General features: G+C 38.0%; 1 protein-coding gene, 1 long non-coding RNA gene and 2 other non-coding genes across 4 annotated transcripts; 2 read left to right on the forward strand and 2 right to left on the reverse strand.

The window, feature by feature from the left end:
• Nucleotides 1-2,035: 2,035 nt before the first annotated feature.
• Nucleotides 2,036-7,285, reverse strand: GLRX5 (glutaredoxin 5). Its single transcript, XM_034416462.2, has 2 exons — nt 6,773-7,285; nt 2,036-3,811 (listed from the first exon to the last, which is right to left on the reverse strand). Exons 1-2 carry the CDS (start codon nt 7,068-7,070, stop codon nt 3,633-3,635), a joined length of 477 nt encoding a protein of 158 aa, XP_034272353.1. The 5' UTR covers nt 7,071-7,285; the 3' UTR covers nt 2,036-3,632.
• Nucleotides 7,286-7,380: 95 nt separating this feature from the next.
• LOC132711893 (uncharacterized) lies at nt 7,381-12,292 on the forward strand. The gene is made up of 3 exons (XR_015733887.1): nt 7,381-7,593; nt 9,410-9,460; nt 10,004-12,292. It is a non-coding gene; the product is annotated as an uncharacterized LOC132711893 (long non-coding RNA).
• LOC117665068 (small Cajal body-specific RNA 13) lies at nt 9,047-9,319 on the forward strand. Its single transcript, XR_004591245.1, has one exon.
• A 9,136-nt stretch (nt 12,293-21,428) lies between the features above and the next one.
• TRNAA-CGC (transfer RNA alanine (anticodon CGC)) lies at nt 21,429-21,500 on the reverse strand. Its single transcript has one exon. It is a non-coding gene; the product is annotated as a tRNA-Ala (tRNA).
• Between the last annotated feature and the right edge of the window lie 4,989 nt (nt 21,501-26,489).

Below are 26,489 nucleotides of genomic sequence, written 5' to 3' on the forward strand. Positions count from 1 at the left end.
TCATCAGCCGACATTGTTTGGCCAACGGCACCCTGAGGAGGCCGACACTGTGAGAGCGCACAGGACGATGGGAGAACGGCTGGAGATGGTCCTGCAAGTACCCCGGGCCTAAGCCATGAAGGGCTTTATAGGTGAGCACCAGCACCTTGAAACAGATCCGGAGTGCCACCAGTGCAGCTCACGCAGGAGAGGTGTTACACGGGAGTATCTAGACGCCCCCGTAACTACCCGCGCGGCTGCATTTTGGACTAGCTGAAGCCTCTGGACACATCCCAAGGGCAGCCCCATGTAGAGGGTGTTACAGTAGTCCAACCTAGAGGTAACAAGGGCGTGAGTGACCGTGGCGAGGGCATCCCGGTCTAGGAACGGGCACAACTGGTGCACAAGACGGACCTGTGCGAAGGCCCCCCTGTTTACAGCTGTCAGATGGTCATCTAAAGACAGCTGAGAATCCAGGAGGACACCCAAGTTGCGGACCCTATCGGAGGGAGCAAAGGTTTCACCTCCGATCATTAAGGATGGAACCTCCAGATCCCGGGATGCCGGCATCCACAGCCACTCAGTCTTGGAAGGGTTGAGTCTAAGCCTGTTCCTCCCCATCCAAACCCGCACCGCTTCCAGGCAGTGGGACATCACGGAAAGGGCATCCCTAGGGTGGTCAGGGGTGGAAATGTAAAGCTGGGTATCTTCAGCATATTGATGATACCTCACCCCAAAACCACGGATGATCTCACCCAGTGGTTTCATATAGATATTAAAGAGCAGAGGAGAGAGAACCGAGCCCTGAGGCACCCCACAAGTGAGAGGCCTCTGGGAGGATCCCTGACCCCCCGCCCAAACAGACTACAGACGGCCCGAGAGATAGGAAGAGAACCACTGTAAAACAGTGCCTCCTAACCCTATCCCCCTGAGCCGCTGCAGCAGGATACCATGGTCGATAGTATCGAACGCCGCTGAGAGGTCAAGAAGGACCAGGATGGAGGAGCAACCCCCATCCCTGGCCCGCCAGAGATCATGGTGGAATGATGGTGGACAATGGTGGACATGATCAGATAGATGCTTTATGTTGTTTTTTGAAATCATTTGAATGCATTAAACATTCTATAAAATTGGTACTTTATACTTTTTGTAAACATTAATTTATGCTCCAATTACCTGATAAAACAGGACCATCCTTAAAGTCAAATAAGATATTGTCTCCGTCATAGTAAATGATTTTTAAAGAATAGTTTCATATCTTTATTTATGATCATTATAAGCTTGATCTGGGTGAGTTACAAATTATATAAATAAAACATGTTCAAATAAATAATATTGTCTACAAGAGAGAATATTTATATAAATAATATTGAGCAATAGCCATAAACAGCAGATCTAAACTTTGTGAGGCAGTGATGAAATTGGGAAATCCGTGTAAAATATATTACATATAAACAGTCAAAAGATATTAAGCTCTTGGCAACTTACCTTTTAAATAACAACTCAGCTCAGATAGGAAACCTAGGAGGAAACATTTCAAATTATTCAAGGAGATACCACCTTAATGGCCTGGCTAATATGAGTGAGGGTTGATAATTCACTTACACTTTTCAAGACTGTATGAGCCACAGTGCTGCAGACTGTATTTTACCAACATTCAGTATACCATATTTAAGTCTGTATAGTTCCTACAATCTTGAACTTGTCCAGCTGTATGGGGCTTCACAAATATATAAACTTTACAGTAAACATAATAGAAGGTGTAATAAATTATCAATCACAATGTTTAATTTCTATGGAACACCAAAAAGTGGGACACCTTAAGGGCTGTGCATAAACCTAGGTAAAGTAAAAACTCAGTAGACCTTGTATCCAACTGTTATCTTAAAATATTTTTAGCCTAAATATTTATGCAAAATGAGAATAGATGCTTTTGAAAACATGTTTCTATGTGTCTTTGTCACAATTTCAGAATCTTAAAACTAAAAACTATTTTGCATCCAGTATCCAAGTGGTTTGTGTACTGTACTAATGCAGAAATTCAGAGATACAACACTTTTTAATTCCAAAATGAATCATCTATTTTATTTTAAACTGAAAATAAACAAAAGTAAAGCTTAACATGATTATCTGAAGCAATCTTTTGGGTAGAAGCTTTTATTTTAAAACCTGTCAACAATAACCAACTCCCATTAAAACATTTGGGCAACAAAATAATGGTTTTGTTACTTTCTAACAAAATAAACAGTTAATATTTTAATGTATATACTAGTGTTATTATATAAACACAGGCTGATTATCACAATAAAAGTTCTACACAGTTATTTAAGAGAGACAGTTCAAATATTTATCAAGGATATGTGTTTAGCAAACACTGTTTTCCAAATTTTAAAAAATGAAGTATTTCTCACTATTAGCTACATTTTTAATTCTTATTCCCAAGAATACATCAATGAATATGCAGCATTAATAGCCATAATCCTTGTTTACGTGTTAACTCAGGAAAATCATGCCGAGTTCAATAATAGTTATTCTTCAGGTAGCACTGTTTAAGCAAACTAGAGAAAGTTAGGATCAGAATAGTGAAATAATTGCTAAGCCTATACCATTATCTTGAGTTTACTTAGTGTCTCCAGGATGCTTTTTCCCTTGGAATGAAAAACAATTCTAAACATTTCTTTCTCTTTCCACTTCACTTTCTTAAAGTGAAAACTAAGCTAGCAAAGTCTTAAAGTTTTGAAGCTGTTTAAAGAGGTTGCTTTCTCCTACTTTTATCTTTAACATCTTTAACTTTTTCCACTTATAGTCAGCACATTAATACAACATTCAAAGCTATTTTAAAAACCTAAGTATTATTTTTTATTGTCAAAATGAAGAGGTAATTTATAGCTCTTAATAGTAGTGAGATAATACAAGGCAAAGAGCCTACAACCATCAACCTACCAGATAAAAGTAGCGAGGGGGCAAATATTAAACTCAACTATTTATGAACAACTGTAACCTGCACTCTTAATTTTTTAGATGCTTTTGAAAATCTTAACAAATTGCCTGTTTTCAATTGAAATATTGCTATCAACTCTTAGTACATTATCTCTTAATAGAAACAATGTCAATATTATTAATATGAATAATTAGATTAAAATAAAGAAAAATTAAGATGAGAGAAGCCAACCGAGTCTCCCAAAGAATCACTGTGTGTATGTCAAAAACTGTTTAACAAGTTTGAAGAGCACCACTATCATCAGGAGTTTCTCTAAAGTTAGACCATCTGCAATGTGAAAGAAATGCAATTAAAAATCCCAAAGCCCACAGAATTAACTCAAGGAAATGTTTCATAAAGATTTTTTTTTTAAAGACAATAATCCCAACTATTCTGGAATAAATTCTTAGCAGAAAGGCAACTAAAAAATGACTAATCAAATATGAAGCAGTGCAAAATAGAAGGAAATTACTTTTTTTACTTTGATAGTATTGTAAATGGGTGGCAAAAATAAAAATATTCATGTATCAGTTGATCATACTGTGCAACAGACAACAGAATGCTTAATGATAAACCACATTAATTCAAAACCTTTTTTTTTTTTTAAACTAAAGTACAGAAGGCTTTTCCGGTACTAATTATCAAATTAGTCTTTGTCAAAGTCACAGTAATTTTATTTTTTGCCATGGTCTTTCTCAGATTCCAGAAGTGCAGATTGAATTCCTAATTTCTTAAGCTCTTCCACTAGGTCTCCACTTTGATGCATCTGGAGTAGTATGTCGCAACCTCCCACAAATTCACCATTAAGGTAGACTTGAGGAATAGTAGGCCAGTTGGAATAATTTTTAATTCCTAAATCAAAAAGTAAAAGAAAGTTAAATAACATATTCACTGGAACTATAAAATTTATCACCATGTACTAATTTAAAAATGTTGCAAAGGGAATAGTTTCAGATTAGAATGGAAGCAGCATAGGGTAATGGATTAATGTAAGAATACAGGAGCTGACATTAGTGTAGATATAAAACAAAGCATTTATAACAAAGCTATATTTATAACAAAGCATTTCCCTATTTAGTAGGGAAACGTTTATGTAGGAAAACAAAAAGAGAAGAGATCTCCATGTACAGTATAAGAATGCCCACTTTTATCCCCCTTGGTTATTATCTTTTTTGTTATAACTTACATAATTTCACAAAACAATTAGTATGTTTTTCACCTATTTTACTGAAAGATGGCATTATAAAGTGGCTAAACCAGTAAGTTAATTACAATCTGAACAAAGGTGTACCCATTCTAACCAGCTACATTACACACTAACGATCATTTTGTTTTTAGCATTTGTTTTAATATATAGACTCAAAAAATTCTAAAACTGGGAATGGCATATGAAAAAATCTAGGTTTTAATAGAAATATAAAAATGGTAAGATTAACAAAATATTTCACTGTATTTCTCTTTCCAAAAAGAACATTCTTATTTTAGATTCTACAAACTATTTCTTTCAAGCACAGTAATCTACTACCCTTGTTCCTTGTATGATCTCTCCCACTTTTAAAAAAACCAATACAATACCCATTTGCCCTATTTACTGATGCATAAACTAATTAACATTCATAGCTGATCTTAATTTAAGAAACAATATTTGGCTTTCAATTAAAATTCCAGCAGAGTTGTTTTGTCAAAGAACTACAGAATTATTTAAAGAATCGTGATGTCTAAAAAATCTTTTTCAAAAATTACTATATCTTAAAATTAAGCCTAAGAAGTTTTTATATTGAATATTTTCAAATACTTAAATATTATGGTACCCACTGGAGCTATAAAATTTATCACCATGTATTAATTAAAAAAATGTTGCAAAGGGTGTAGTTTTTGTCACCGTGCCCTGCTGAAGCCTTCAGTTCTATTTGCCAATCTATTTTCATCCACATTCTTATCTCTTTCTAACAGATCCTAGGTAGTTCAATGTGGTGTAGCTTGTTATGCATATATGACATAATTTTTCTCACTTCATAAAGCATAGAAAGTCAAGAAAAGTTATGGCATTCTTAACTATAAACCTCTTAAGCATGGTACTATTCCATAAGTTCACAGATCAGTTATGAATAATGCAGTGTAAATTTAATTCTTAGTTACCATAAAGATCTGGATATTTGTGTGTTTGTTTGTACATAATACATAATGCACATGCACACACGCACACCCACACACTGTATATGTGTATGTATGTGTGTGATTGAATAGTATGCAAAAAAGCGGAGAGGAAAAAACAAACAAGAATTCTTTGATACACATGAGTAAAAACAAGCATATTTAAGTTAGCACAGGACAGATTGGACTTTAGGTTTCTATTTTATTAATGTAAAATTATATTTTATTAATGTAAGCCTGAATTATATACCGGTAAATAAACCAATCTTTATAATTTTATGAAAATGAAGGAAATGCCTTAAATCACTTGCAGATTTGGATCTTGTTTAGAGTTTCTAAAGCATCTTCTTGAAGAACTCCATCTTCAGGCAAGTAAATTTGAGAATAGTTAAAGAAGTAATGCAAAGCCAATCCAGGGAATTATAAAGCAATGATTCAGTATTTTCCCCTCAAAACAAGGAGCCATAGCTATTTTTTCCAGCAAGGTCAGGCCAATTCAAATGGGCAAATATGGTCCTCAAGGTAGCATAGTGCAAAAATCATAAAGAATCTTTTAAATTTACACAACATTTTAAATTGGGCTTGGCAGCTTATAGAAACCTAATGTAAAGGTGTGTACAATATAACAGGTATAATATGCTCCAGGTAGTAAAGGAGGACTCTCAAGTTGCAGACCTACCCTTTCATAGATAGTATTCCACATCAAATCACCACTGGAATTGCCTGAGAAACCTGGTAAGAGTTATCTGTCTTGCTAGGCTTCAGTGTTAATATATACTCTCCCATGCAAACAAACTCTCTCTCTCTCTTCAGAAAGCAAGAAAATATCTTAACAATCTCACCAGAACAGTAGCAGTGGCAATCAGCCAGTGCAATATGAGATGGCACTTGTTCTAGCCTGCTTAATCCTGAATAAAAAAAGTAATTGTGAGAGAGGAGGTGATCTATTTAAGAAAGACCAAAATTGAATTTAACATGCACTTTCTGAGTCCTTATTTAGTAAGCCAAATTGCATGGATGATATTTTGTTTTTGTGATTCTATTTTCTGAATGAGTGTCAAATTAGATACAAAGGAGAACAAAGATGATTGTTTTAATCAGGCAGCAAAGACCACAAACTGCCTAGAAAGCTCCAAATGTCAAATTTAAGCACCAAAAATGTGGACTACATCTATAGTAGCAATGTATTTGCCTTCACCTAGCAGTTGTCTGCATTTTTCTTTGATAGTCCTAGTCATGATGAAGGCAAGCAAACAAATGAGCATGTTCCCTTGTGAAAAGACAGGCGGGCCAATGAACAGAGACCATTACTGCCATTGTCCAAGATCACCACCACCCCCATTCCCCGCATGGTTAAATCTGTTTACGATTTAACATTCTTGGTGTGGCCAGCAAGAATAGGTGTCGCCTATCCAGTCAATCAAGTAAGTCTAACTTGCTTCTTAAGGTAACTGAGGAAAAAACAAAAGATGGGACCGGAGGCATAAGAAACAAATGGGATTGCTTTGGAGGAAAATAGAAGTTATGCATCTAACCTAAAAACCACATAAACTATGAACGAACTGCGGGGGGGGGGGTAAAAAGGGGGCTGCCAATGGCTGAATAGACTTGGAGCTCTGTAGGGCCCAGTCAGTTGGGCTGAGCAAGGGCGACGCCTACCTTGCCGGAGGTCGGGATCTTGGAGGACGTCGTAGGCACGATAATCATTAACACCATGAAGGCGCAGAATCTGCACCACCGCGTTGCTGAAGCCGCACTGGGGCTGGGCCGGGCTCCCCTTCATGAACACCACCACCGGATGTGCGCGCACCAACCGCTCCACCGTCTCCTTTGACCCACTGCCCTCGCCATTGGAGCTCGGTCCCCCCTGACTCAGCTGCTGCACAAAATATCCCGAGGGTCGTGAGCGTCCCGCCAGCCGCAAGGCTGCGGGTAGTCGGCAAAGTGACCCAATCATGACCACCACAGTGGCCGCCTCCTCGACTTTGCAGAAGCGTCTTCCTTTGGAGCGACCTTCCACGCTTGGGGCCACCCAGAAGCACTGATTGGGACAGTTGGTCCCGCCCGCTTGCCAAAGTAGTTCTATGAAAGGTAGAAACTGGTATCAATCACTTTCAAGATATTGGCAGCAGCTATGAGAGCTGCCTGTACTTTAGCCCTGAGCGGCGGACCAATCCGGCGGAACCAAATTACACTTCTACATTGCGATTAGCTAAACTCGAGCTCCAATTGCAGCGCTCTGGGTGGGGCCTTTAAAATACTTTACTGTAAAAGCATCGTTGCGATTTTTCGACTGTGAAGGAATGGGCGCGCAGTAGGTCTTTTTTGGCTTGTGGAGTAGGCGAGCAAGGAGATAGAGCGAGTTAGGATCTTGAAATGTGAAGCTGAAAAAACATTTTTTTTTTTGAAATTCTGCTCAAAAGAAGAATGATAAGGAAGCACTTTCCTTTGCATGCCGGGCAGATCTTGAACTAACAAAGGTAGTGTGCATTAAGATGAATCGTAATTGTCGTCCCTATAGACTAAAGGACATCTTGAATTGTGATACTGTAACTCGGCGCTACTCCTTATTGCGGTTCTTGGGGAGGGGGGGGGTTTGCCTGGGATGGAAGTGAGTTTTAGAAAGGGGACGGGGGTTAGCCAATGGATTCTTTAACTGCAGTCCGGCTCCCAACTCCCAGGTTTCTATAGATGGCTTACCTAATGGTTATGGCCAAATTTCTAGTTTCAAAGTAAAGTTAAAGCAGCAGAACTATATATTTCTTCTGTTATGGCACTGATTAATTTTCACTTTAATAGCCATGTATATAGCAAGTATTACGGGCCCAATTGGCAAAAGAAAGCTCAGGACCATATTGTTTGGAACCATGAGGAAGAGGCCTTCATCCTGCAGTGGATAGACAATGGTTACAATGATGATGACAATACAAGCGAAGGAACATGATAGGAACTCTGTTCTTTAGTGCTTGTGTAAAACTTCACTAAAGTCCAAAAGGGCAGAGTCACAATTTTGTAGCGTCCATTTAATCATACATATTAGCATCATTAAGTCAGTCTTATAGTTTAAATGCTGTCTTTGTCTTCGATATGTATCCAGATGTGCTTCTCGAGTTTGTTATCCATGTTTTACACTGTAATACAATTAACATTTTGGCCTGATTCTGCATGATACAACTTGTTATATTTACTCAATCATTTTATCTCAAGGCTAAACATATCATGCTGGAGCACATATCTGCAAATACTAGCATTAGACAGTAGTTTGGCATGGAAAAAAATTTCAAGAGTCACATTTTTTTTTTTGCCACTATTAAGTGAATTACTGCAGTTGATAATTTAGTAGCCTGGTTGTTAAGTGAATCTAGCTTCCCCATTGACTTTGCTTGTCAGAAGGTCTCAAAATGTGATTGCATGACATTGGGGCACTGCAACTGTCATAAATATGAACTAGTTGCCAAGCATCTGAATTTTGATCACATGAGCATGGGGGAAGCTGCAAAGTTAACTATGAAAAATGGTCATAAGTCACATTTTTCAATGCTGTTGTAACTTTGAATGTCACTAAATGAATTGTTGAGGATTGCCTGTATTTAAATGGCAACATTATTTCAGGGGTGGAATTTATTTCAATAATTATTGCTGCTGAGAATGCGGTAAAAAAAATAGAATCATAGATTGATATTGAAAACAAGCATCACAGCATGATTTTTTCTATAAAAAATGGTGGTTCAAATTCCAACCATCACAGCAGGGTTCTTTAATAAAAGATGTTTGTCCAAAATTCTAAAAAGTTAACTAGTGATCTACAAGAAAAACAATGGATTTTTGCGAGACATTCAAGATTGTGTCTTGTATTTTCTAAGTTTTGTAGGCAAGATCATATTTAATCAGCAGTTTTAGAAATTGACACAATTAATTTGTTGGTTCTCTTTAAGTGTGCAGCCTTGAAATTGCCCTTAGTTGACTTGTACTCTGGGCATATTGGGTTTGCAAAGAGTATTCAACTGAGGAAGCCGAGGCAGGACTGTAAAAAAAGCAGCAGCAGCTCCATGTGCCATGTTCCTCTGACATATTTTACACTGTTACCACGGAGATGATGATTGTCTTTGTATCATTATCCATCTGTCAGCAGTAAGAGTAAATTTGCAGTGTGATATTGTTCAGCAAATGAAGAATTTCTACTGAATACATTAAACTGCTATATTTATTTATATTGTTTAAAACCAAGTAATACATATACTCCAAATATATTTTTAAAATGTATAACTATTGTTTTTGGTGTGCTTCTATTTTCAGATTGCAAGATATAATTGAAGATTGTATCTCAAGAACTTGCTTAATATTTAAGTATGCACCTTTAGATCTTATCTTTTTTAATTTTGAAAGTTCAATAACACAGAAGAGGGAAATTATAGTAAGATATATTCTACTATGTATTTGAAATAATTTCTCTCAAGTGGATGCTATGCTTAGAATTTAGTTATCTATCTTGTAGGGGATATATTAATGAAACTATTGACTTATACAATACAGCATTGTTGTATACAGTATGGATCAAACTAAAAATTGCTCTGATATACCCTTGCCAGGTGTCCACTATTTGAGCGGACAGTCCACTTTTTTCACATTATGTTCACTATTTTTTTTTCACAAAATAGTGGACATTTTTTTATTCAAAAGCTTTATGATGAAATGGTACATAATCTAAAGCTGTACAGTCTAAGAGAATAAGGATAGGAGAATCGCGTTTTGTCTTTTTTTTCATAAGTTAGAATGAGACAAAGATCGAATATCCATTGAACTCGATTCTCCGAAAAACTTAATGATGAGATTAAAATAAAAATATATTATAAAATTATGTACAGTTCACATTTTTAAAATGTATTGTAGCTTGTGTTGACTGACCTAAAATGGCGTCGAGTGATGAGAGTGAAAGCGGCGAGATTTCGAATTCTTTAAAACGAAAGAGAGGAGTGTGCAAATACACCAAAGACTGGGAAGCTACTTTTCTCTACTCTTTCAGTGAGAAAGTGACTGTAGCTGAAATGGCTGAAATTTACCATGGGATCAAACACCATATTTCTTTCCTGGCTCAAGATTGCAATATTAAGTTAATGAAGCAAATTTTTGATGATTCAGAAATTGTAAAAAAGATGTATTGTGGAAGAACCAAATCATCAGCTATTATCAATGAGGTTTTGTATCCTTTTTCTATTGAGTTGGTTCTCAATGATCTTAAAACTGGAATTCCATTTTCTTTCTCCACTGATGCATCAAACAAGGGAAATCCCAAATGTATCCCGTTGTTGCACAATATTTTACTTGTGAAGGACTGTGTGTGAAAATTTTAGACTTTTATGAGGATTCTTTCAAAGATTCTACATCAATAAAAAATCAGCTGTGTCGAGTTCTTAATGATAACGAATTGGAAATAATGTTTCATCTTACTCAACAGATAATGCATCGGTCAATTATGGAGTGAACAAATCTGTTTACCAAAAATTATTGCTGGAAAATGACAATATTGTAGCTGCTCATTCAATAATCACATTTTACACAACAGTGCAAAAAATGCATTAAAGCAGTTATCTTTTGATACTGAAAATGTAGTGCTGAAGGTTTTTGCCTAATTTTCGAATTCTGCGAAGAAACAAGAGTTGAAATCATTTTTTGAGTTTTGCGAGTCAGAATTCCATGAAGTTTTGCGCCATATTCCAACATGTTGGTTAAGTTTGTTTAAAGCGGTCAAAAGACTTCTTTTAAACTGGATACCTCTAAAATCGTATTTTATTTCTCTTGGATCTGATGAGTGCCATAAGGTTATCTGGAACCTTATTTCGGATCAGGAAAATGAACTCGCAAAGGATGATGAACCAACAATTTCAGAATTGTATTTATATTTCACGCACTTCTTCATGTCAATAATGCAAGACACCCTACTGAAGCTGAAAAGCAAGAAAATTCTTGCATGTGATCTTCACATTATCATGTGTAAGCTGCGTGATTGATTGCAAAAAAAATACGATGAGCAGTTTTTTGGAATGAAAGTTTTATTTGCCTTACGTGAAAAACATTTGCCTAAGAATGCCGTGCAAAAGTTCAAGAAAGAAGCCATCAACGTGTATCAAAGAGCCATTGCGTACCTAGAAAAGTGGTATAATTTCACCGATTCAGTATATGAGACGCTAAGTTGTTTCAATCTAATTGATCACAATAATCCTCCAACTTTAGAAGAAATGACAAACATCTGGTTATTATCACCATGGCAAGAAGAACTTCCACCCAACACTGTCTTCGATGAAATTTCTGCTTTAGAAGAAGTTTATGTTCATCTGCAGGGCGATTCATCCCTTGATAAGTGGACGTACTTTTTCAAGAAAGAGCCAGCTCCGAGTTTACTGAAACTGTTCCAGTATTGTGCATCAATTCCGGTATCAAATGCAAACGTTGAATGAATTTTCAGCGTCATGGGCAATTTGTGGACTGACGAACGTAACCGACTGCTTGTACCATCAGTTCGAAGTGAACTTTGTATATTTTTTAATATTTCTCAACTTTGTACTGAAATTAAAGAATTATTTCTTAAACACAAAGAATTGATCAAAGCTGCGCAGTCAAATAAAAAATACACACGACAGCAAAGTAAAATGTAATTTAATATTTTATATATTATAATATATTTGATGTTTTGAATTTTAAGTAAAATTTTGAAGTGATTATTTTAATACGTGTTAAAATGTTTGTAAGAAAATATATAATTTAATTTTAAATTTTTTTTTTATTTTTTTACTACTTAACCCTCCCCCCCCCCCCCGCTTGTCCACTATTTTTTGGAAAGACCTGGCAACCCTACTCTGATAACAGTATTTCTCATAAACGTTACTATTTAGATCCTAACCATTTAACTGTATTTAATTTTAAATGCTATTATAATTAGATCTTGAATATCCTCAAGATCATGGATCTTCTGGTTTAATGTTATCGTTTGCTTGGATTGTTGCAATATTAATATACATTACATTGCATGATTAAGATGTTTTGTTCAATGAGATTGCTGCTCAAAATGATGTAGAAAGATGGCTCAGAAATTTTGACTAGACAATGGTAAATGTATCTTCTTTCATTTGCATTAAAAACAATTTTGTCATGGCTGAAATAAAACAAATCTAACATACTGAATTCTTTTCTCTTTGGTGATGACTGGGATCAATGTGAATAGAGGCCCTAATATAGTAACATGTACATTAAAAAATTGGTGAGCCAGATCATATGCACTAAACAATTGGTTTTTTTTTCCATTTCTGGAGTAGTTTTTTTTTTATTTATAATTTTAATATTAAAACAGTAATAATATAAGTATCCATACCCAGAAAGCTTCTGTTTGCAAATTCTATAAACATTCCCCTGATCATGTTAATGAATGCATAATTTTATCTTCAGGTTTTGAATTTCAAGCAAAATTACTGATGTTTAAGGGATATATTTTTGAAAGAAAGAGGATATAAAAATCCTGTATTAACTATTGCAACTGAAATAGCATTTTTTTCTAGTCCCATTGTTGTACAATAACTTACACCCATATATGTTTGGTCCCAGATAATTAAAAAAGAATCAGTCATATAGAAAACTAAGGCCAAAGAATGCAGGTTGAAGAAATTCTGAATTTTCTAACAGCTTCATTCCATGTGATACAAATACTTTATTAATGCATATAATAATTTTATATACCATACTTTTCGGAGTATAAGATGCACTTCCCCCCCCAAAAAAGTGGGTGAAAATTGCGGTGCAACTTATACACTGAATATAGCCGAAGCCCCGACCCCGATCCTTCGGCCATTTTCGGCCTCCATGCATTGCGTTTTTGCCCTTCGCACGCCCTGTTTTAGGCCCGTTCCAGGCTGCACAAATCACCACAGCACATCGCTGCCTCCACATGTTGTGTTTTCAGCCTCCGCATGCCCCATTTTTTGCCGCCGTACGTCACATTTTTGGCCAGTTCCAAGCAGCTGGAATCGGCGGGGCTATTCCTACAGGCAGCAAATCACAATGACTTAAAGAACAATATGTTATTTGTTCTAAAGCTCACGTTAATGTATCATGCCAAACCACAGTTGGCTGAATTATAGAAAAGCACTAATATAAACATGGTTTATAATCCATAACTAAATAAAACAGAAGAAAAGCCATTATAAAATATGTTGTGTTTAGTCTTATAAGAAAACAAAAACAGATCAATTTAGGGACATCCTTTTATTAATCTGTATAAATGGGCAAACATTTCCAACAACAGAGAAGTATTTTAATATCAGTCGAGAAATCGATATCAGCCCAGAGACCCTTCAAGGAACTATTTAAGAATATGAGCAATAATACTATATACCAGACACTGTAAAGGAAAACTATTTAGTGACTTTATAACTTTTATTTCACAGAAGCAAAATATTCTAGAAACAACAAATTCATAAAGTAGAAGGAAAATAATTGGATATTGAAAAAGCATAGTGGAATTTGGATTTTATTCAGTTGCTCAAATAATTAGCAAATCCTTTGTAAATACTATTAAGAACCTCATTTTAAAGTGGAGATAAATGTAAGTGAAGCCAAAAAGAAGATAGCCATACTGTGATATATTGTTTACTGTAATATATATGAAGCTGCCAAAAATTACATTCTTTGTGACTACAAAAATCTATGTACACCTATATAATTGTATACTTCTATCCTTAAACAGCATCCCATTTTCACAGATACTATCCAGAAAATCAACTGATTGAACATTATTCTAACATCAAATCTGTAAAGATTACCTTCCATAAAAACATGATCCTATAAAGTTTAACTTTTTGTCAGTGGTAGAGTGAGTGAAAGCAGAATTCCTGAATTCTTGCATCAGCTTCTATAACTGGTTTTTCTTCATTTGTAAATTGGACTTCTGTGTTAGCACATTTTCCCTCTGTACTGAATAGTAGAATTAGATCAAAGGAAAAATTGTTAAAAGCAGGCAGGTTTGTATAGAATGTAAATTAGTTAATTCAAAATTTACTCTGTGTATGTTGGATAGTTGGCTTCTACAATGTTGGTGCAACTGAAGTTCCTCGTCTAAGCATTTAGGCAATCACAATTTTGCAACAATAATTATGAAAGTAGCCTGTGCATATATGACCACATCGTTTAATGAGCAGTCCTGACAGAATATTGTCACTGTGAGCATTTACACATGCAGACAAAAGGATTCTTGGATTGAACTCATGATCTAAACAGCCTCTCCCAACTTTATACTTCTGGGAAGTTTTAAAACAAAAACACTATATAGCAGTCTTTTGCAACTCTAACTTCAACTCCCGATATGTTGTCCGGGGAATTCTGAGAATTAAAGTCCACACATTTGAAAGTTGCTAAGGCAATACAGCAATGGAAATGTGAAGTCCTTGAGTCAATTTAATAATGTTTTCATTCTACATAATTGCTCAATGTTTCCTGAAGTAGAGAAGTGCTTCTAGAGTATTAAAATCTTGTTTTGCAAATATATGTAGAGCTTTTAAAATTTCTAAGAGGCTGGCAACTGAAAGTTATTTGAGCACCCTTCTTTCCAGTCACACTTCTCATTGTATCCTACATCAGTGTCATTTTTTCTACATTGAAGTCAATGTTCCAATCATTAGAAACACATTGAGAAATCTGAAGTCTTAGAAAAATGTCTGACATGATAGCTGAACACTTCTTATATAGGATCGAGGGAAACGTCTGCTATTAGTGCCCCTAGTCTATTTCCCCTATTCCAGATTATTATTTGGATTGAGATATTTTTTAAAAGCCTGGACAAATGGTAGCCTTTGTGTTCAATATTGAGTGTTGGCTTTTTGTTCAGTTTTTTCTTCCCAGTTTGCTTGAGCCATTCATGGGTCTCCCTGTTACTGCATGTTACTCAAATGTTGGGCTTTACAAAGAAATGAAATGACAAGAAGACATACCTTCATTGACCACTTCCTGTAAGGACCAGTAACTTAAGGCATGACTGTTTTCTTCCCTTTCATTCTTCTATCATCTTCATGAGTACAGTGAATTTGAGAAAAGAACATCTCACACGCTAGAAGAACTATCCATCTACTAACTTCATGAAACTAGTATAATATGAAACTAGTTCACATAACACACTTGATGTAATCACAGCTTCTCTTGCACTATTTGGATCTAATACCACAAAGTCAAAAGAATCTTAATTTAGAGAATGTACACTGTTCTCACTTATTGTCTTATTTCATATTGTTGAAGGCAGCATTTTGTGACCCTGGAGATGGGGTCCAACTTTATAAGACTACTTCAGCAAATGTAAGTTTGACAGTATTAAGGTTTATTTACAGAAGTACCTGGAGTGGGCAAAAAAGCCTAACATTTAGCTAGCTACATTGCATGAAGAGGACAGTCAGAATAATTCCATGTATGGTGTAGTGGTCAAGGCATCAAGCTAAAAACCAGAAGACTCTGAGTTCTACTCCTGCCTTAGGCACAATGCCAGCTGAATAGCTTTGGTGAGCCACTGTTTCTTAGAAGAAAACCACTTCTGAAAAGATTGTCAAGAAAACTGAGAACTTGTCTAAACAGTCTCTTAAGAATCAAATTGACTTTAAGGTTCCATTTTCCTGTGTGTGCCTAGAGAACTAAGGCTAGAAGTAAGAACCAAGATTGCAATTTCATAATCAAAGAATGGGCAAAATAAGACATAAAGAGACATTTCAAAAGTAAATTCTTAACTTTCTCTTTATGCTTCCATTGCCCTTGTGGTCACAGCTATTATGAGTGGCTAAGTGCCAATGCATTTCATATCCTACCCTTCCTAGACATCCTGATCAGCAGAGACCACAATGGCAACTAGAAACACTTGCTCGCTTCCCGGTATCTCACCTCACTTCCTGACTTCTCACTTGCCTGGCCTCCCAAGGGGGAGGGGGAATAGCATTTCCTTTGTCAGCTGGCCCTGCAAGAGGAGAGCCTCCCTTCCCCCGGCCTTCGTTACATGACACAAGCCACCTTCCCCTTCTTCGTCTGCATGAGCAAAGCGTAAGGAGTGAGCGACATAGCCATAGCAGGCAACAAAGAATCATCCACCTGGCATGCTCCCACAATCCTCAGACTGAAGCCACAGGGAGGGGGGAGAGAAAGGAGTGCATACAAAAGACTGGAGAGCTTCAATTAACGAGCACACAGCAATCTAGAGCCGGAATCACTTGGGACTCGGCAGGGCTCCCTGCACAGGCACGTTCTGGCATTACTGTGGTATGGGTACCCTCAAGAGTGGCAGCAGGCTTGAGTGAGCGCCGGCTGTGGGGAAAGAATCCCAGGAGAACGTGTCCCTTGAAGGAAATGGGGAGAAAAAGGTGGGAAGCCCTGCTTCCCTAAAACTGTAATAATGCCACTACCACCAACACCCCTCCTCCTCTTCCTGACCTTGCAACTTGCCAAGAATTCAATTTGGAGTCGATCAGTTGAATTTTCAGCTCGGAGTGGATGAGGTGGCTTATGATATTGGGAGGATGGAGAGAGCAAGGAAGGGGAGGTAATTATGTCCTGGACAAAGTGGAGGTTTGCCTTGGGGAGGAACTGTCTGAGCCACAAATTAGCCACTAATGTGGGGCGGGGCATGGCGAAGTTCAGCTGATTTGCCGAACTGAACAAAAAGTTAGCTACCGGTTCTACCGAACCAATGCAAACTGGCTGAATCCCACCACTGCCTGATATGAAATATGAGCCTGGAACATGGATTATATTGAACGGTAAATATTCTTCCTTAACATATTGGAAAACTCTGATTTATTATTTTATTAAATCATGGTTGGATCTCCTGGCTGAGGATAAGTTAGATCAATTAATTTCCCCTTCTGGGGCCAAGTCCTGCTATGCTGCCATGTTGTGGTGAGGTATTCCGGAAGAGATGAGCAAAGAATACTGGGAGTTTATGCCAAGAATATATATTCACAGCACGATCCAGGTGCCAGCAAAAGCAAGCATTTTTATTTGGCAGCAGCAGTATAGGAGGATGCTGAGGGCAGATAATCACATTAGAACAGAACAGAATAACAGAGTTGGAAGGGACCTTGGCAGTCTTCTAGTCCAACCTCTTGCTCAGACAGGAAACCCTAAAGCGTTTCAGACAAATGTCTAGTCTTGATTCAGCAGTCCATCTGCATTTAAAAGACACAAGCCACTCTTTTGAAGACAGAAAAGACCACATTTTAGACAGAAAGGACTGCTGGCTTGAAAGAGGGGTCAAAGGCCATCTATTTCAAAATTGAACAGCCCTCTCTGTTTAGAGGGCCCCCACAACACAGGAAGAGGGATACAACATCATCTATCTACAATCTACAATAAGAGCCTTGATAGTACAGTGGTTTAGTGCATCCTGTTATTAACACAGCTGCCTGCAATTTCTGCTGGTTCGAATCTCTCCAAGGCTCAAGGTTGACTCAGCCTTCCATCCTTTCTAAGGTAGGTGAAATGAGGACCCAGTTTGTGGGGGCAATAAGCTGACTTTGTATAAAATATACAAAAGTATGAAGGCTATTGCTTAACGCATTGTAAGCCGCCCTGAGTCTCCGGAGAAGGGCGGCATATAAATCAAATTAAAAAAAAAAAAATCTACAACACAGCCCTTTCAACAGTTCCAAGAAGGCTCCACACCCATTTCCACCACTCAGGTGACACTGATGACACATAAATATCCAGATGACCTTAATGACTCGCTAAAAGAATGGAGATGACCAGCTGTCTACAAGGAGTATAAATCCTTTCATTCCCCATCATCCAGTCGGGGCTGAAGAAGTTTCTTGGATGAGAAGCAAAACATCTTCAAAGACAAACCAGGCAGTCCAGTTGCCTCTTGAAAAAGCATCTTTGGGACAACCATGACCTGGATGACTGAGAATCTCCATAGACATCTGCAAGTTTTATGAGTTCTCCATCTATCCCATCATCCAAATCATTGATGAAGATGTTGAAGAGTGCTGGGCCTAAAACAGAGTCTTGAGGTACCCTCACTGCATACTTTCCTCCATGTAGATGCCGTTCCATTGAGGACTATACGTTGAGTACGATTGATCAGCCAGTTACAAATCCATCAGGTAGTGATACTGTCTAATCCACATTTTTCTATCTTATCAAGTACAGGTAATTCACGAGTTACGACACTTCACTTAGTAACCATTCGAAGTTTACAACCTACCCCCCCCCAAGTACTTATGACCCAGTCCCAAAGTTATGAATGTTGTAGCACTATGAGCGTCGTTCACACTTACAAATGACAGCAGAGGCGCTGCAACATTTGTCCAACCTATTCCCCCCCCCCCCCCCCGCTGGACCTGTGGAGGCTCACTTATCTTGCGACAATCTAGCAAGCCATCAGTTCCATCAGTTCCTTTGCCTGCTTCAATGCATTTGCAGAAAACAGAGGCCTAGAGTAGTGAGAGATCACGTGAGATCAGTAGCACAAAATCTCATGCTACTGATTTTGTGTGATCTCGCACTACAGTACTGTATTAGATCTGCTGTAAAAGGCTTTTCAAACAGAGGGAAGGCCACTCCATTTACAAAGCCCTTTGCCATGAATCTGATACAGGCCTCTGTTCTCTGTGAATCAAGGCCTGTATCAGATCTGGCCAAAGAGCACTTGCAAGCCAACAAGACTTTGGGGCTATTCCATCAGCTTGCAAATGCCTTTCACACCATCCCAGTCTTGGCACAAAGAGCATTTGCAAGCTGATGGGAGGCTTGAAGGAACATGATTTTGCTGCCCAAAGTTTTGTCAGCCTTCAAGTGTTCCATGCACCGAGACTGGGATGGTGCAAAAGATGTTTGCAAGCCAATAGGAGGCTTGAAGCAATGCGAGTTTACTGCCCTATAGTCCTATTTATTTATTTATTGAATTTATATTACTGCCTATTCGCCTATGGCAACTCAAGGCGGCTTACAGAATATAATATCACATTTAAAACAATAAAACTAATAAAATAAATTGACAAACCCATGTTGGGGAAGGTGGTTGAGAAGGTGATTGCACAGCAGCTCCAGAGGTTTCTGGATGAAACGGATTATCTCAAGCTCTACCAGTCAGGATTCAGGCCTAGATTTGGGACAGAAATGACATTGGTCGCACTTTTGGATGATCTTTAGTGGGAATGGGATGGTGTAGTGCATCCAGATAATTGAACAAATTTTGTTGCATTACATTCTTGATTAAATTATCTCTCCATTGATATATAATTTTATGGTACTACTCCCAAAAAAAGTGGTGTTATTAGCCATCAAACCTCAAAAATACACTTTTCTCAAAAGGTTTCCACAATTTTGGCCACTACTGTACAGTATGTGTTTTCTCAGAGTTGAAAATAATTTGATAGCACATCATCATGGTTTGGTATCCAATCTAAACTGAAAACATGAAAGCTGTAATATTTTCCTAGATGTGCTTTTTGATCTATTGTGATGACTCCCCTGGACACTTCCCCAAATACCTCTCCAGATGTCAGCTCGGAGGAAGGAGAAGAGTTGGCACAGCCATCTGAGAGGGATTTGGCTGAGGCACAGCTGCAGCAAGATAGCCCTGAGGCTTCAGGTGGGGAAAGCATGCAGCTGCAGCTGGTCAGTGATGAGGAAGAACTGCCTTCTGCACTTGATTCAAGAACATGTAGGGCGGAAAAAAGGCAGGAGCAGAGAAGGTCAGATTACTTGTGAGGAGAAAGGCTGACTCTTCTTGGTAGATGCACCAAAAGCTGGCTATTTAGCATTGCAGATAGATAGAAACGATGCTTGGAACAATTTATTTATTTTCTAGCTGTATGTTTTCTGGCTGTTGTAATTCTTGCCTTGCTTTGGATTGACACAGTGCCTTGACTTGGATCATGCCTTCTGAACTCTGGACTTTTCTTGCCTTGTGAACCGTCTTGAATTGTCCACCGAACCTGTTATTAAATTATTTGAATCCCACCACTGGTTCAAAATTATGACAAATCCACCCCTATACTAAGCTGCCTAGACCCAGTTTCAAATTTACAGCTGCTGCAGTGCCTCTGTGGTTGTTCACTGACCTTAGAGATGCTGCAGTGTCCCCCATCCCCCACCAATCCCAATGGGTTCCCACACCCATTTCCTACCCCCACTTTGGCTGAATCCTACCTGACCACTCAGTCCCCCAAGGGAGCCTAAAGCTGGGCAGCAAAAACTACCAGCGCACAGAGGGGTTGTTACAACTTCTAGGCCTCAGCCTACTTCTCATCCAGCCCTTCAAAAGAGCCTAAAGCCAGACAGAAGCTACCAGCATGCAGAGGGATTTTACAGTTTGTAGATCTCTTGGTCTACTTCCCACTCAGCTACCCAACAGACTTGCAGGACTTGATCTACTCCTCAGCCAGTTCTAGGGCCCAGCAGCATCCAACTTATTAGGTTTTGTTTTTTTTAACTTTAAAAATCTCTGGCAATTTTTAAAGTTATTGTCACTATAAATAAATACATTATTATATGATAAAATTATTGGGATTTTATTTTAACCTACCAGAATATAGCAGCTTTATCATTGTAAATCTTCTGAGAGAAATTCTGAAAACCTGCTGAATTATATACAATATAATGTCTTTTACCAGTTGTATTGCATCACAACGTTTTTAATCCCTGTGGATTCAAATTAATACATTTATTTTATTTGATTAGAAGCTACAGTTGTTGTGACTGTCATTTTTCTCTATACATTTAAGCATTAACATGAATTTTCAAGCATTAACAAATAATATTCCAAAGAATATTTGTCTTAAGCATTTCTATCTTAATTCGCTTTTTTATGTATTTCTATTATATATGTTTACAAGAACATACACTTTATAACTGAGAATAATCATATACAAATAACTTAAAATAATGGTAATCTTACTGAAATATGAATAGAAATTTTTCCAAAAAGAAACACTAAAACGATTTCATATATACAGTACATTGATGGTTTGGTGGTAGAATTCTCACCAACCATGTGGGAGGCTCCGGTTTCATTTCAAGTTAATGCAACTCTAATTTTTGTGGGGGAGGAGTGAAGGCAAGGATTGCAATTTATAGGTTTCTCCTTAAACATCTCGCTAAGTTTACATTCCAGATATCAGAAAAATTGTTTTGCCCATAAATTAGGACAAAGTTTTTTGCAATTACATAAACAATGTATTTGAAATAAGTCCGTAACATGAAGATAAAATAAAAACTTGAATGCATTGAAAGACTTTGAAGCTTTATATTTCAAAGCACTCATTGGATTGCAAAAAAACAACAACCAAAAAGCCAATGGAGATGCCGGGGATTGAACCCGGGACCTCACACATGCGAAGCGCGCGCTCTACCACTGAGCTACATCCCCCAGCTGTGTCTGAAGGGTGAAATTTATGCATTCCACACATTACTGTGTCTTAGACTAGAAAGTACTAAGGATAGTAATTCTATCATTGGTGCTCTCCTGATACTGCTTTCTTTACAAAAGACATTAACTTCTATGCCAATCTTATTTAAAACTGATAAGACAATACCAAAGAAGCAAACCAACTGATCAAAGAAAATTAAACTCTCTTTAAAATTTATTTATACATGTCTGATTCCCTGATTTATACATGCCTGATTCATTTGTTCAAATATGCCACATATTATGCATCACCTATTTTCAATTTCTTCATCCATTTTCCAATTTTTAATAAATATTTATTGAGGCATACAATTCTGCTTGTTCTAGTTTTTTTATCATTTAGATATACTTCATTTGTGAAATACTGGTTCATAGTCTAATCTCTTCTCCTGATGTTCTTCTCTCATATCAAGTCTTTACCAGCTCTTTCTAGATAATTTCTCTCTTTTCAGTGATTAAGAATTGAATCTTAAAAAGGAAAAAGTGTACCAAAACATCTAGAAAGAACACTGAAAGTTTTGACAAGAGCTGACAATCAATGAGCAGAGAAAACTGGGAGGGAGGAAGAGAAAGCACCAATGTAATTTTGAATTTACCTGATTTTATTCATTTTATTCACATAAATGCATTTTTATTTGCATTTGCTTCTCTGCACATAACCAGGAAGTAAGATGTGTTTGTGGAAATTGATGTATGTGGTAACGATTTTTCTCTCTTGGAGCCTGAAAATATCATTATACCTATTGTAGCTGTAGTTTAAATAATCAGTCTTTATTTTCTTTGTGTTCCTTAGATGCCACCAGGAATTCAAGCAAGATTGTTGCTTTCAATAAGACTCCTAGCAGCAGCAATAGCAATTCAGTGGCAATAGCTTTGGATCAGTAATATAGAATTCCTTATCTTAGAAGATTTTTGCTCTACAAGTTGGCATTTATTCTTCTGCATTTTCATTGGTTTTATTTTATGTCCTATATTTATCTATGCTGAGTGATCATTTGTATGACAACCGAATAGTCCATTATAATTACGAATGTCCAGGTATCAATTGTTCCTTTACCCAAAAGTAAGAGGCTCTCAGAATTTCACAGAAAGAATAGAAAATTAACTAGGCTTCTATTATAAATACCAGTTCCATTTATTTAATAGCTTGTCTTGTTCTCGCTATAAGTTTATCAAAGATCCAAGTATTTTGCAAGGCTTTTTGTTCTAGTATCTAGTTTTAGTAGGAGAAGCCTGTTAATCTGTTGTTTCCTTTAGGACATAGTGTCAGCTCTTATCTTTTTCATAATATTTAAGTAAGGCTTTCATAATATTTAAGTAACACATTTAATCAGTGTTTCAGCAAGTAGCAGCCTCTGGTTGATTCTAGAAAGCCAAATAGCTTGGATCTATTTAATACTTGGAGAGGTTCTATTTCAAATAAAGACGAAGTCTGGATAGTGGACATGGAAATACCTGGAGTGAGCAGAAGTGAACGAACTATTTTTTTAAAAAATCACAAAAAGCAAAGACCTCCAAACAGAGGTAGAATGACTGGCAAAAGAAAGCAAGGATTAGTATCCAAGGTTGCTAATTGGCTCCTTGGATGCAACTCCAAAACATCTGGAGCACCATTGGCATTGACAAAATCATTATTAGTCAATTGAAAAAGGCAGCTTTGTTTACTGGTTAAGGTACGAAGCTAGAAACCAGGACATTATGAGTTCTAGTCCCGCTTTAGACTTGAAAACCAGCAGTGTGACTTTGAGCCAACCAGTCTCTCAGCCCAACCTATCTCACAGGGTTACTGATGTGAGGAAAATAAGAGGAAGGCCTATTTGGTATGTTTGACACCTTGAGTTATTTATAAAAACAATAAAAGTGGAAATATAAATAAATGAATAAAACTACTTGAACAGTTTACAACTTGCAATTTGCTCAGGTGAGCTTGATAAAACCATTTTAATCTGGCAATTGATCAGGGGTTATTCCAATGGACTGATAGAGAGCCAAGCCAGCTGAGTGACTTTTGGCCAGTCACTCTCTTTCAGCTCAACCCACCTCAAAGGGTTGTTGTGGAGAAAATAGGAGGAAGGTATGTTAGCCATATTTGTGCGAGTTATTTGAAAAAATAAGGTGTGATACAGTGTGATACAATACATTCAAATATTTTCCCTACCGGTTCTGTGGACATGGCTTGGTGGTGGCGGTCTTGTAACTGAGTGGGCATGACCAACTCAATCTCACTGCACCCACGCCCACTCAGTCAAATGACCCCCCCCAAGCCACGCCCACAGAATCCAGTAAGAATTTTTTTTGAATTTCTACCTTCCTATTTTCCACCCAGGCCTGGCCTAATCTGTCAAAGGCCTCCCACTCTCCCTTCACCAGTCCCGTTTCCCCTTCTTCAGAGGCCCCGGCCCTAGCCCCGCTTCCTCCCCCACGACCACCTCTTTCTTTGGGCTTACCTTCCTCCTGTGGCTCCTCTTTTTTTCAGTGCAGCTGGATGCTTCTTGCACCAAAAAAAAAGACAGCGGCTGCAGGCTTCTTACAGGGAAAAAAAATTACCGACCTCCGTCTGCTCTGCTTTTCAAACACGCTGGCGCCCTGTTCTATGCACTGGCCACACCCGCGCACCCCATTCCCTGCACCTCAGTGGGGATCCAGCCACACTGAAAAAAAAAAGAGGCAGTGGCTGCAGGCATCTTGCAACAAGGGGGACAAGATGCAGGCTGGTGGAGAGCCCAGCGGTGGTGGCTCAGCCCTGGCTTGCCTTCCCTGGCAGCCAGCCACAAGAGGAAGGTAAGGATGTGTCACGTGGCAAAGGGACAGTGCGCAGCGGGCAGCAAGTGGGCAGAGGATCTGGAGCAAAGCCAGAGCCAGGGAATGGCGCATTCCCCAACCTGGTCGAGGCGAGTGGCAAACGGATGGCAGCTCCAGGGCAAGGCTGGAGCCTGTGAATGGCGCAGTCCCCAACCCAGTCAAGGTGGGCAGCAGCTTCAGGGCCTCAGCGAATGGCATGTCCCTGGGCCCCGGCCCTCAACCCAAGCCGAAGGGCGAGCGGGAAGCATGTATTGCTTACCTTTGATGAGCTGAGCAGGCAAGGCAACTGGTAAGGCGATTAGCTGGGCCACGTAGTGAAGGCAACATATATAGGGCGGGGATGGATAGGTGGGTCAAGCGGCCAGAAGGGGTGAGCGGCAACCGGGCAGGGGTGGGCGGAGCCAACCAGGGGTGATTTTTACCAGTTCAACAAACCGATTCAAATCTCCCCTACCGGTTCACCTGAACCAGTCTGAACCGGTCAAGTACTACCCCTGGTGTGATACAAATAAATAAGATACAATGAATTCAGTCGCTATAAAAGTGTCCACAAGTGATGTTTAATTCCCTGATGCTTGCTTGCAGTTATTTTTATACGCTCTCTGTAGCACAAATGATCTTTTACCAATTTGGTCTGATGCTCAACCTATTCACACACATATGGGCTAGCTTTAGCAATCAGTGCTTTGATATTGCTTATTTAGATTAGCATATTGCCCATGGGAGAAATTGTCTTTGATTCAGTCATTTCAGTGAGTACAAAATTTAGCAGCAAAACACTAAATGGAACCAGTTATGAATCATTCTAATATGTATTGCATTATTCTTCCTCACTACCAGTTTATTTTTATGTGTAACTCAATGTGTTCAATGTGTTTTGGGAGCATTTGTTTTCAGTGGTGGTCCTCTACTTACAAAAATCACTTTTCCAAGGAGTCTGCTTAGTGCTTGCTCTATTCTCCTTCTTGAACTATTTTATTCTCCAAACATTTTACAGGTAGTCCTTGACTTATGGTAGAAACTTTATTAAGTCAATTGATCATATCAAATATATAAAACTGATAACAAAAATACATAGAAACACAAAGAAAATGGGATATAATGTTTATTTATGATTGGTCACTTAGCAAGCATTGAAAGTTACAATGGACCGATCTTGGAATAGGTACAACCTGGTTCCAAAGTTTGAATGGTCAAGCCTCCTCTATAGTCATGGAATCAAACTTCAGGCATTTAAGGCTGTTTGCAGGATCGATGGGTCATGTGATCACATTTTAGAATAGTTTTGCCAAAAACTGGAGCTTAGTTTTGGTTGTTGGTAAAACTGCATCCATGGTGAACTACTGATGCACCTAGCAACTGTGGGATTTCTTAATGATCATTACAACATTAAGCCATTAAGAACTGGTTTATGATTGTATATTGAGGACTACTTGTATGTTTTTCTTCTTAATTCTATGGTACCCTAAGCTTTTGACATTAGCCATCTAACAATAGATGAGAGAGAGAGAGATTTATACCCTCTTGGGCCCCGCCTTGGAGCTTGGGTGCAGGGTGATGTAATCTTTTCAGGTGCCATGTGGTGAGATGGGTAGAGGGTTAATCCTATTATGTCCCAAGGGTGAAGATCTTTTGTGTGGTAGATAAGATGGCCAAGCTTGTCCAGTAGATAGGATGGCCCAGTCTTTAAGGGGCTATTAACAAAGTTGGGGGCTGCTTTCAAAGAGCATGTATCTCCTTTTCTCATCCAGGGAAGTTTAATATTCTGCCTTTTTAATATTTCCTAGAATATTTCATTCTTCTAAGAGAGGGTTGGGTGCTAACTTCCTACATGTTCCAATAAGATAGTCATTTAACTTTTGATAAGTTATCAAAATAGTTGATAGTTATCCAAACACAAATTCTCTGCATTTCCTCGAGATCTGTATTAAAAGACAAATGTCTCAATCCTGAATATTACAGTATTTTTCCATCTAAAATTCTGCAATAATCCTGTGAAAGAATAAAAGCTAGTTACACGACTCTATTCTGTTGTCTAATCATATTAACGCATATGTTCTTGTTACCAAGACTACTTTAAGGCCTTAATACTACTTCAAGAAAGTATTTAACTAGAACCAATCCATTTGCTCAACTGACGTGGACCAA

The sequence above is a fragment of the Pantherophis guttatus genome, chromosome 4 (genome assembly GCF_059756535.1).
Source record: "Pantherophis guttatus breed Tessera chromosome 4, ASM5975653v1, whole genome shotgun sequence".
Lineage (NCBI taxonomy): Eukaryota > Metazoa > Chordata > Lepidosauria > Squamata > Colubridae > Pantherophis > Pantherophis guttatus.

Bases quoted from the DNA above. Each gene is read 5' to 3' on its own strand.
- GLRX5 (XM_034416462.2), bottom strand. From the start codon at position 7,070: ATGATTGGGTCACTTTGCCGACTACCCGCAGCCTTGCGGCTGGCGGGA. The intron at 3,812-6,772 runs GTAGGCGTCGCC...TTTTTGATTTAG, and splicing joins AGATCCCGACCTCCGGCAAG to GAATTAAAAATTATTCCAAC.